Genomic DNA, 12,540 nt, shown 5'->3' with positions numbered 1-12,540 from the left:
CTGGTGGTGAGTATATTGCTGGGAGAAATATCAATAAATTCAGATATCTAGATGACACCACCCTCATGGTAGAAAGTGAAGACAAACTAAAGAGCCTCTTGATGAAAGTGAAAGAGGAGAGTGAAAAAGTTGGCTTAAAGCTCAACATTCAGAAAACTAAGACCACGGCATCTGGTCCCAATAGTTCCTAGAAAATAGATGTGGAACCAGTGGAGACAGTGGTAGACTTTATTTTGGGGGGCTCCAAAATCACTGCAGATTCTGACTGCAGCCATGATATTAAAAGACGCTTACTCCTTGGAAGAAAAGTTAGGACCAACCTAGAGAGCATATTAAAAAGGAGAGACATTACTTTGCCAACAAAGGTCCATCTAGTTAAAGCTTTGGTTTTTCCAGTAGTCATGTATGTATGTGAGAGTTGGACTGTAAAGAAAGCTGAGCACTGAAGAATTGATACTTTTGAACTGTGGTACTGGAGAAGACTCTTGAGAGTCCCCTGACTGCAAGAAGATCCAATGAGTCCATCCTAAAAGAAATCAGTCCTGAATATTTGTTGGAAGGACTGATGTTGAAGCTGAAACTCCAATGCTTTGGCCATCTGATGCGAAGAGCTGACTCATCTGATGGTGGGAAAGATTGAAGGCAGGAGAAGGGGACAACAGAGGATGAGATGGCTGGATGACATCACCGACTCAATGGACATGAGTTTGAGTAAACTCCAGCAGTTGGTGATGGATAGGGAGGCCTGGCATGCTGCAGAAATGGGGTCGCAACAATTCAGACGTGACTGAGAAAACTAACTGACTGACTCTAGAATTTAATATTGACATTACAACATATTATCCAAAGATTGTGAGGAACAAGGTCTAAACTGTTCAAGAATAATACAAAAAGCAATGACCACCTTCTCCATTTCCATTATCAGGATTAAATGCCCCTGACTTCTCTTAATTATTTCATGGGTATTATAATGTGAGTACATTTTACATCCACTTAAATGAGGGACATGAACAAGAATGAAGAAAAGCAGTAACTTAAAATTTGACTCTCCTTACACAGTAAAGCGTCTGCCTGCAATGCAGGAGACCCGGGTTCGATTCCTGAGTTGGGAAGATCCCCTGGAGATGGAAATGGCAATCCACTCTAGCACTCTAGCACTCTTGCCTGGAAAATCCCATGGATGGAGGAGCCTGATAGGCTACAGTCCATGGGGTCGCAAAGTGTCGGACACAACTGAGCAACTTCACTACACAGCAAAGCAGTAATAATGACTTTTTGAGACAAGTACAAGTACTAGCTACCTTTCTTGTCCAAATACTTTCAGTAAATGTGCTATCGAAATAGGTATGTATTTGGCATGAACAAGTGCATATTTAAATAATGTTATAGAAATTTTGAAATATATGTCTTTTTCTTGGGAAGTGAAACAAGCTTACTTCTAACAATCTCATCCGCTCAAAAGTCTATGAAGCCACATAATAAATAAAGAGATGAAAGAAGTGCCATAAAGTGAATTCTTTGATCAAAATTTGGAATTATATGAAATAATGTGGACTGAGTATTTGATCTTTCATGTGGCCCTTCTAGGAACTTACTCAAGATTTTTGGAATTTTTACTTTACACTAAACTATTAACATGGTACAGGTGGAAAATATTACATTCCAGAGGTTATTATAAACTGTTAAGTGGAAGGAACAAAAGGTCATATGATTTTGGTTTTAGGGAAGTCTCTGTTGATTCTGGACAGCATTTTTGATAATCTTCCAGTGATAATTATCATATAATAGGATATCAGGTAGACTATTATGTAATAGACAAAGCAGAGCTTTCTCGTCTGAAAAGAAAATTAAAAACACCTTGAGTTCAAACCCTAATTTTGTCCTGTTCATGATCTTGGATTTGTATATTATATAAATTCATGATTTCCTTGTGTTAAACTGAGGACAATTATATTTATCTCATTTGGTTTCTATAAGGATTAAAGATGGTATTTATACATCCTTAGCATGATGTCCCTTGTACAATAAGCAATAAATATTAGCTATTATTAAATCCTATTACTTTAAGAAGATAATCTCAATAGTCAAAAGAGAAACAGTGAAAAGATAGTACAGAAACCAATTATTTAGCTTTATGCAGAAAGATTGTAAGGGAAATGAGAAGCTCACCTCATGTTTTTCTGAGAGGGAAACTAAAACTGCAGAGAAATTTACGTAACCAAAAGTCTAATTGTAACACATTATAAACTCTCAGATCATTTTTTTTCTTTTTCTCTACTATGACACAGTCGTTCCTGATGATTAACTTTAGAGTTGATTAATTTCTTTGTTTATTCTAATTCATGTGTTCCTTCATTCATATACTCATTCATTCAATCAATATCTTATGAACATAAATGTTACAAACACCGTGTTAAGGCAAGACAATACAAAAAGAGCTGTTATCATGAATGAGTTTATAGTTTAAAAGAAGAGACAGCAAAGCAAACATAGTAACCTAGTGTGGTTTCATGTTACAACAGAGGTGTACATAGAATTATATAAAAGTATTGCTTGAAATATTAATAGAACTTTCCCAGTTGGAAAAGGAAACTAAAGGTACTGGAAGATTGTGGGAAAAGATACAGAGAAATGATTGAGAAGCTAGTATTTCCCATAATAAAACAGTTTTCAAAAATATCTAGAGCAGTGAATCTCTCTTTAGAGGGTGGATGGAGTCAGAATGACAGGAAGAGTTAAGTGGAAATCAGGTGAAGATTTTTTTGTATGCTGTGTCAGGAAATATGAACTTTAAATCAACTGGAGAATAATAGTGAGAGTATTTTACCCAGGAGAGCCACATTTTCAGATATGGATCTCAGAAAATTCATACCAGCATCAGAGTGGAATAAAAACTAGGAGATGATATAGCACTTAATCACAGAAAAGGAAGTATAGGTAGAGAGCAGGGTGGCAGATTAGAATTGACTCATTCAGATATACCATCTTCCTGGTGTGGGACTTGAAGAAGACTGTGGGCTCTTGGATGATCCCATAGGTTCAAAACTCAAAACAAGGCATCTCTGGTATTCAAGATTTTAAACAATATCAGTATTGTTTATTGAAAGGAAAATGTGTGCATGAAAAAAGTAGTGATGTCATCTTGACTACTGGAGATGAGCAGCTGGATTATCCAATGTGTCAGTTAATTATATCCTGCTTTTTAAGAGATTAACTATACAAAAGAGCTGACAAAAAACTCAGTTCCATTAAGATGACAAAGTTGCAGGACTCTGATATGAATAACATTGATTAAATGATAAAAATGCTAGATAAAAATGGGTAGTACTCTCAAATTAAAATGACACAGTGGGGCAATGGGGTAATAACCATGTTCATCTGGTTTCTGGACATTATCTATCTACTCACTCAATGCATGCTTGAGCAGTGACTGCAAAAACTAGTTGCTAGGAGGAATACACAAATAAGTAAGGCATCATTTAATATACAGAATATGTGAAATAAAAAATCAACATACCTACCTCTCTTCTTAATATTTCATGATATAATAATTTCATTCTACAAATTATTTATCTGAATATTCACTTCTAGATTGTGGATTTTCCTTCAGAAACATTGGTGCAAAAATCTAATGGGAGTCAGAAATTCCCTAAATAGTATGTTAAAAATATCCTCATAAAATTAGGGTGAGTTGAAAAAGTAACTGCTGGATCAACATTGTTTAAGATATATGTGAAGACTTTGAACAGAAGGCTGTCACTGTAGGAGGAGGCATAGACTCGAGATTGTTAGATGGGCTGATGAACATGGTGAAAGAAAGCTCCAGGAAGATAAGATGATAGATGAACAAGAATTCATTATAATTTCAAGGAAGATTGATTCAGTGAGATGGAACTAAGTCATAAAAGCATGAGAGAGTATGTTGCATTCTGGAAATCAATGTAATTTGTTGAATAGTCACTGTCTCCCTGCATTAGACCTTTATCAAGGGTGGCATGGATAAGCTGAACAGGAAAAAGTAGAAAATGGGAAGACATAAATAAAAATAATCACAATAAACCCATTGCAAGTTAACAAAAAACAATTATATATATTAAAAAAAATAAAATAGGAAGACATGATGATTTCTTGGTACTGAATGAAACTCCTTAGCTTGCTATACTTGTCTTCAGGAACACAGCAAACAAAGAAAAAAAAAAATGTTCTCTAATAAAATAGTACATCTGTTTACACTGCTTCTTCCCAGGCTGTAGGCCTTTACATTCATGCTACTGCTACTGCTGCTGCTAAGTTGCTTCAGTCGTGTCCGACTCTGTGTGACCCCATAGATGGCAGCCCACCAGGCTCCCCCATTCCTGGGATTTTCCAGGCAAGAACACTGGAGTGGGTTACCATTTCCTTCTCCAAAGCATGAAAGTGAAGTCATTCAGTCGTGTCCAACTCTTTGCGATCCCATGGACTGCAGCCTACCAGGCTCCTCCATCCATGGGATTTTCCAGGTAAGAGTACTGGAGTAGGGTGCCATTGCCTTCTCTGTTTACATTCATATTCATTTATTTATCAAATAAACATCTTTAACATCTTTAGCTGTAATATTCAGCCTTGGACTATTAAAATAATTACAGTTTAGTCAGTAAGTTTTCATAAGGTTCCTTTATGTGTGCTAGGTATTGTGGAGATAAGATCTTAAAAGATGATTACAGATTTCAATGTGCTTGTAACCTTTTTTTTCCCCTCTCAACCATTAGCACAGCTTCTTGCACATAAAAGCAACATAGTAAATGTATATTGTACTAAATTACACATACAGGATTAGAATAAGAATAACAGAAGGTGGTTCAGACAGTAGAGAATCTGCCTGCAAGGCAGAGGCCTTGTTTTAATCCCTGGGTTTGGAAGACCACTGGAACAGGGAATGGCTGCTCACTCCAATATCCTCGCCTAGAGAATTCCATGGATAGAGGAGTGTTGTGGCTACACCCCCACGGGGTTGCAAAGAGTCAGACATGACTGACTGAATAACACTTTCACACACTAAGAAATAATAATTCAAAGCAATATATGCTGAAATGGATATGGATGAATACAGCATATATACTATAGACTAGATGGAAATAGAATAGGTATAAATATGAATACAGACTAGTGGGTTCTTAAGTACTCATTATAACACAACAGAGAAAAACTAGAGAAAGACATTTACGCATCCAGAAGGACAATAGGGAAGTAGGAAATGAAAAGAGGGTCATGACCACACAGAGGCTACTGAGAAACATTTGTCAAGGCTATGCTTCTTAGATTTTCTATTACGGTAAAATATTCAGTTGCCATTGATTCACCTGTACTTTCAATATCATGAAATTAGGTTTGAGTTTCAGAAAATATGGCTACAGAGAGGTCATCAGAGGATCATTTCTTCTGAGGTTCCATAATGAAGACTTAGCAGAAAGAGCATTGCAAATGGCTAGAGGCTACTTCCTTCAAGGCCAATTTTCCTTCACCTCTTCAGATTGCTGCAGCTGGTCTCCAATTATGCATTCATTATAGAATTTCCTGGATGTAAATGCATCTCTATGGATGAGGAAGTGATTCAGGGTCTGTCAGGTAATAGATGCATTGCACAGAATAGCAATAAAGTAGTGATACCAAAATCACTAAATCATTTCTTAGCTTCATTTAAGTAATAGTTACTTGTTTTATTATTCTTGACTGTCAAATTTCCCACTTAAGGAAAAAAATTATTATTATTTTCTTTTTTTGAGTGGGGAGTTTACTTATCACTGAACACAGGCTTAATCTTAAGGGGAACAAATGACCTTATATTATAAACAATCTAATTTTAGATTATATTTTATATGTTTTATATATTATATTTATATAAATATATAATTTAGTCATATGTATTTATATAAATTTATATATTATAAACAACCTAACACTTAAAAGACACTTTATCTGCTGCTGCTAAGTTGCTTCAGTCGTGTACGACTCTGCAACCCAATAGACGGCAGCCACCAGGCTCTTCTGTCCACAGGATTCTCTAGGCAAGAATACTGGAGTGGGTTGCCATTTCCTTCTCTCCAACACTTTATCTAATAACACTTAAAAACACTTAAAACCATTCTGACCTATATGGATTTCCAAATTTAAATATTTTAGGAATGATCATGTAGCTCAAAGCAATAGATCATTTTTTAAATATAAAATAAAAAACTCCTCAGTTGGGCTTTGTAAGTCATATTCTGTGGAATTTCTGAGAATTTACCTCTGAAAATCAAGGAGTCTGGATAAAGTAAATTAATATTTAGTGTAGTCAGCATATGAAAACAAATGAAAAATAATGAATTAATACTCATTTTTATTTTCTTCATTAACAAAAATAGTAGCAAAGTAAATTCTACAGGCCTAACTATCTTATCTGCTTTAATAATGTCTATTAAATAATTTTATGGATGCTAAAATATAGTATTAAATGTCTATATTGATACTTTTAAATATTAAAATGACTATTACTACTAATAATAATTATATTTATGGTTAAAATTTATTAAACACTAAATGCAAATATTTATGCTCTTTCAAACACTATGGTGACATGTTTATATAAATTATTCCATGTTATTGTCTTCAATTTATTTATAAGGAAACCAAAGCTTAAAAAATTAAACGATATACTGGTAAATCTTTGAACTCAGATTAGAAACTAAGGCTATCTTATTTCTAAACCACTATCTTTACTCTCCTGCCTCTAAAAAAGACTTGAAGCTTTTTAATAAGAGAGTTGAGTCTTGCGTTATTCTTCATATTCCTCTCATGAACTAAAAATCTCAGACCAAAGCGCAAATCTGATGGTAGGACAAGCTAGCTGTATTCTTTGACTCAAAGCTACAAAGGGAATTAGAACTCTTGTCTACATTTTCCCCCAAAGTGTTGTTATACTTTGGAACCAGAGGATATACCAATGGGAAGAACTGTCAATATGTCCCCCTGCATATGTTAAGTCAAGCTTCAAGGAAAGATGCCTACTAGGGTTTTTTCCCCTGAGAAGCCTCATTTCTCAGTGAATAAAAAGAATAATTTCTTTTCCCAAAAGGAGGTATAATGAAACAGAAGATGAGGGTGAGAATTTTTTTTCCATTTTGTTCTCATTTTAATGCCTGAGATATTTTCCCTAATAAATCACACATATACTTCAAATAAGAACTGAATATTCAGCCACAGAAAGGAATGAAATAATGCCATTTGTAGCAGCATGAATGCAAGTAGAGATTATCATACTAAATGAAGTAAGCCAGAGAAAGACAAATGTCATATGATGTCACTTATACGTGGAATCTTTAAAAAAAATGATACAAATGATTTTATTTACAAAAGAGAAATAGCCTCACAGAAAACAAATTTATAGTTACCAAAGAGGAAAGGGTTGGGAAGAAGCATAGATTAAGAGTTTAGGATTAACATATACACACTACTGTATATAAAATAGATAAGCAACAAGGAACATAGGGAACTATAGTAAATATCTTCTAATAATCCCTAATGGAAAAGAACCTGAAAAAGAACATACATAAAGCTTTGCTGTATACATGAAATGTAAATCAACTATACTTCAATAAAAAAAAAGAGAAAATTAAAAAGAACTAAATGAAAGAGAAGTTACAGAAGAAGGAGTTAACATAAGAGCAAATAACAACTTCTTTAGGAAGATGCCAAGAACTTTCAGGGCCTCTGGCCATAAATGACAAAGGAGAAAGTTAGGTTATGGTATTAGAGTTAGGAATAAACAATAAAGGAAGTAAAACCATTAACTATTGCATTTTCTGTATTATCTGACTTATTAAAATGAAATGATAAATTGTTTATATGTATCAAAATATCTAAATTAATGCAATCTGCATAAAAATAATGAATTATAATCACAATAGTTATAAAAGTCATCTGTAGTAGATACTTTATATGTTATTTCATTTAATCTAAAAAGCAGCCTTAAAACATAAGATAAACTATAACTCTCATTTTATATTTGGATAAACTGAGCCTTAAATAAGGTTAAGCAACTTTTTCAAGGAAACACTGTTAATGAATGACAAAACTGGAATTTGAACTCAGACAGTTTGATTACATAGACTTATTGTCCACATTCAGTAGTCATAACAAGTAAGGTTATTTTCATTTCTACTCTTTTTTAAGTGCTGTCAAAGCAGTGTTAGCTGGGTTCTCAATAAGGAAAATAACTATTAATAATTACGCTCAGGAAAACAATTCTATATCAATATCAAGTTGGTTAACCAATAGGTGTTAGAGGCCTCTGTGCCCAATACTATGTAGTCACAATGTGCTCTCACAGAAAGTATGGATGACTTCAATTCCATAGTCAATTCCAGATTGGAAAAACCTGAGTCAGGTTTTTCTAAGGATGGGAAGGGCTTCCTGCTGGTCTTAAATCCAAGAAGGAAAACTGATAAGAATGATTCAAACTTAACTGATTGTTTTGGCAGTGGAAATAAATGCTTCCTCAATGTTGCAAAAGAGCTGATAAAAAGTAAAAGGCTTAGATGTGAAAACACGGATGTACCTTTATGCTAACTAAAATAACTGATCACAGAAGGGGGCAAATATTGCATGATTCCACTTGAGTGAGGCATCTAAAATAGATTCATAGAAGCTGAGAGCAGGATGGGGATAGAGGGGAGGGAGGAATGGGGAGTAGCTGTTTAATGAGCAGAGTTTCAATCATGCAAGAGGAATAGTTCTAGAGATCTGTTGTACAATGTTGTGCCTATAGTCAACAACACTGTACTATATACCTAACATTTTGCTCAGGGAGTAGATCTCACTTTAAGTGCTCTCACCACATTTGTTTTTAAATGACTTTTAAAATTTAGCATAACTTTGATATGATAAATATATCACAAAGAAAAAAAAAGTATAGACCAGTATCATTTATTAAGGAAAAAAAAACAAAAATATTTGAATCAGTTCTATTGAGGTGGATGAAGTGGAAGTGAAGTGAAGTCGCTCAGTCGTGTCTGACTCTTTGTGACTCCATGGGCTGTAGCCTATCAGGTTCCTCCGTCCATGGGATTTTCCAGGCAAGAGTGCTGGAGTGGATTGCCATTACCTTCTCCAGGGGATCTTCCCAACCCAGGAATCAAACCTGGGTCTCCCGCATTGCAGGCAGACACTTTACTGTCTGAGCCAAGGTGAAGCCTATTATACAGAGTGAAGTAAGCCAGAAAGAAAAAACACCAATACAGTATATTAACACATATATATGGAATTTAGAAAGATGATAATGATAACCCTGTATGAGAGACAGCAAAAGAGATGCAGATGTATAGAACAGTCTTTTGGACTCTGTGGGAGAGGGTGGGATGATATGGGACAATGGCACTGAAACATGTATATTATCATATGTGAAATGAATCGTGAGTCCAGGTTTGATGCATGATACAGGGTGCTCGGGGCTGGTACACTGGGATGACCCAGAGGGATGGGATGGGGAGGGAGGAGGGAGGGAGGTTCAGGAGGGGGAACACATGTACAAATGTGGCGGATTCATGTCAATGTATGGCAAAACCAATACAATATTGTAAAGTAAAAATAAAAAAGAAAAAAAAAACAAAGGGAAGATAGAGCTTGAGTAATTGCTAATCAGACATCCATAAACTAAATGTATGAGTCATTATTTTCAGGAGTAACACTGAGTTCAGTTTGGGATGTAAGAAGCAAAAACAATTATACACACTTCCATATTATTTAGTGGTGGTGTCCTTGAGGAACTCACACAACTGACAGCTGCCCTGCTTAACTACACACATGGGATTTCTTCTGTTGGTTTCTAATCAGAATATTGGCATGTGGGACATAAAAGAAAAAAAATTCTAAACTTTTTAGATTCCTTTATTCCAAAAACAAATAAAATACTTACATTATTAACAGAAGAGCATACTGGTTTCGGTCCGTAAAATCTTTTGGGAAGGACAACTGTAAAGGAAGTTCTTTTAGAGAAAGAGCAAAATATTAAAGATGGAGAGTCATTTACATGTAAAACTATAAGGTACAGAGAAAGTTGTTCTTGAATGATGAAGCATGCACAAAACTTTACCATAGTCATCAATATGAAGCATTTTAATTTCTGACTTAACTATCTTCTTTTTCAGGATAGCTTCCTTCAGCATAGAGTTGTTTTCCAAAATAAAATATTCTATAAATCAGAAAGGGTAGTGCAAATAATTAAATTAAGAATCAGTGCAACACAAATAATTATCCAGCATTACCATTTGATAGGCACCGTGCTAGGCACTAATTGTGAAAATATTAGTCACTCATTTGTGTTTGACATTTTAGGAACCCATGAACTATAGCCCACCAGACTCCTCTATCCATGGAATTCTGTAAGCAAGAATACTGGAGTGGGTTGCCATTCCCTTCTTAAGGGGATCATCCCAAACCAGGGACTGAACCCAAGTCTCCTGCATTGGAGGCAGATTTCTTACCATCTGAGCCATCAGGGAAGCCCTAGGCACCCATTAACTTCTCATAATTTCTCTTGGATTACTCTAATAGTTTCTAACTGGGCCTGCTTTTTTTAGTGAAATTGTCTCCAGTGGCCCTATACTTGGAATGTGTTTACATTTTCAAAATGTAAATCTGACCATTCTGTTGTTCTGCTTAAAGATATATTGTAAATAATACAGAACTATCTAGCAATAAGTAACTTAAATTCACTGTGACTGAATTTGAATACAAAGTTACTAAGCATGCAAAAATTAGGAAAACATCACCCTCGATGTGTACAAATTTCATTCAATAGAAAGAACCCAGAAATGCCACAGATGCGTATAATGGATAGACAATGACATTAAAGCATATTTTAATTAAATTCTGTGTGTTCAGTTAAGTTAAAAAAAAAACTGAGGATATTAGGGAGAAGTATGAAAAAAAAACAGTTTAAAAAGAAAGAAGTTAAAATTCTAAAACTAAAAAGGTGAAAAATTTGAGGCACATAAAAATTATAAAATCTAAAACTTAAAAATACTGGATGGGATTAATAGGATATTAGATACTGCTGAAGAAAAGATTAATTAACTATATTTGACAATATAGTGATAGACAACGTAAAATATAAAACACCCAAAAAAGAAAGAGACAAAAAATTGACAAAACATGGAGTGAAAGAAGCATCAGTAATTTGCTGGAATTTTGATTGATATGTTAAATATATTGACTTATTGGGGATATTTTATATATAAAATGGTGAACTCTTTAATCCATAAATAACTATATGTGTATATATACATATTTGAATTTTTAATTTCTTTTGGAAATGTTTACTTTCATTTTAGGAGGCTGACATACATTTATTACATGTATTATAGGATAGTATATAGTTCTTGACAATATTTTAAATGGTTATTTTGATCTATTTTTACATTTTGCATTGCCTTATAGTATATAAAATAAGTGACATTTATATATTAACCTATACTCATAATAATCATGATAAATCCCTTCATCATTTCTAAAATTATTATGAGTATATGTGGATTCCATATTTTTTATTTGATTTCTGTTTTGTTTACAAGTATATCTTCTGAAAATAAAGGTAAGTTTTTCACCTATATTTCTTTTTCTTGCCTTATTTCATTAAGTCTTCTAATACAATGTTACAATGAGGTAGTGATAGCAAATACTCTTTATTTTTACCCAGTCTTGGGAGAAATGCATTGTCTTCAACATCAAGTATTAATATGATATCAATTGTGGTATTTTTGTAGATAACAATCATTAAGTTAAATCATTTACTTCTTCTTTTTCAGTTATATTATTAGATTATTATTATTGTTTTCATTATAATTTTTTTTCTAAATCATTTTAGTTGTTGACAGAATAATATAGTAAGTTGCATTAATTATTAAATGTTATAACAGTCATGGATTTTTCGGGTAAACCACCATAGTCATAATATATTACCCTTTTATAAATTATTAGATTTGTGTTGCTTGTATTTAGTTAAGAAATTTTGCATCAATATTCTGAGTAAAATTTATTTTTTTGTCCTTGTTATATCTATGCTGACTTTGGAACTTGGTCAATGCTGGTTTTACATTTTCTGAGTTTATGTGAGCTTGGTATTAGTTTATTAAATATTGCTCAGAATGTACCAGTGAAAATATTGGAACTGGAATTTTCTTTTCAGGAAGAGTGGTAGTGGTGGTTTAGTTGCTCAGTCGTGTCCAACCCTTGTGACCCCATGGCCTGTATAGCCTGCCAGTCTTCTCTGTCCATGGGATTCTCCAGGTAAGAATATTGGAGTGTTGCCATTTCCTTCTCTATGGGAAGAGTACTAACTGTGAATTAAAAATTTTAATAGATAATGGGATATTTATATATTGTACATATTCTTCTTTGAGTGGTTATCAATTTTTCTTTTAAGAAATTTACCCATTTTATCTAAGATGTCAAATTTACTACCATTAAAACTACTTATAACATCCCATTACTATCATCTACATCAAATGTCTATAGAAGCTGTTA

The 12,540-nt window shown here is 33.8% G+C and overlaps 1 protein-coding gene across 1 annotated transcript in view; it reads right to left on the bottom strand.

The window, feature by feature from the left end:
* DPP10 (dipeptidyl peptidase like 10) overlaps positions 1–12,540 on the bottom strand; it is a 760,992-nt gene that overhangs the window by 30,222 nt on the left and 718,230 nt on the right. Inside the window, exons 18-19 of the mRNA XM_052656314.1 lie at positions 10,109–10,207; positions 9,932–10,001 (exon numbers count right to left, since the gene is read on the bottom strand). Of these exons, the coding sequence (XP_052512274.1) occupies positions 9,932–10,001; positions 10,109–10,207 (169 nt within the window). The remainder of the gene's footprint in view (positions 1–9,931; positions 10,002–10,108; positions 10,208–12,540) is intronic.

This window comes from Budorcas taxicolor, chromosome 2 (assembly GCF_023091745.1).
Source record: "Budorcas taxicolor isolate Tak-1 chromosome 2, Takin1.1, whole genome shotgun sequence".
In the NCBI taxonomy this organism is placed as follows: Eukaryota; Metazoa; Chordata; class Mammalia; order Artiodactyla; family Bovidae; genus Budorcas; species Budorcas taxicolor.
Note: the sequence above shows the minus strand (reverse complement) of the source record. Positions and strands in the feature narration are given on the sequence as shown.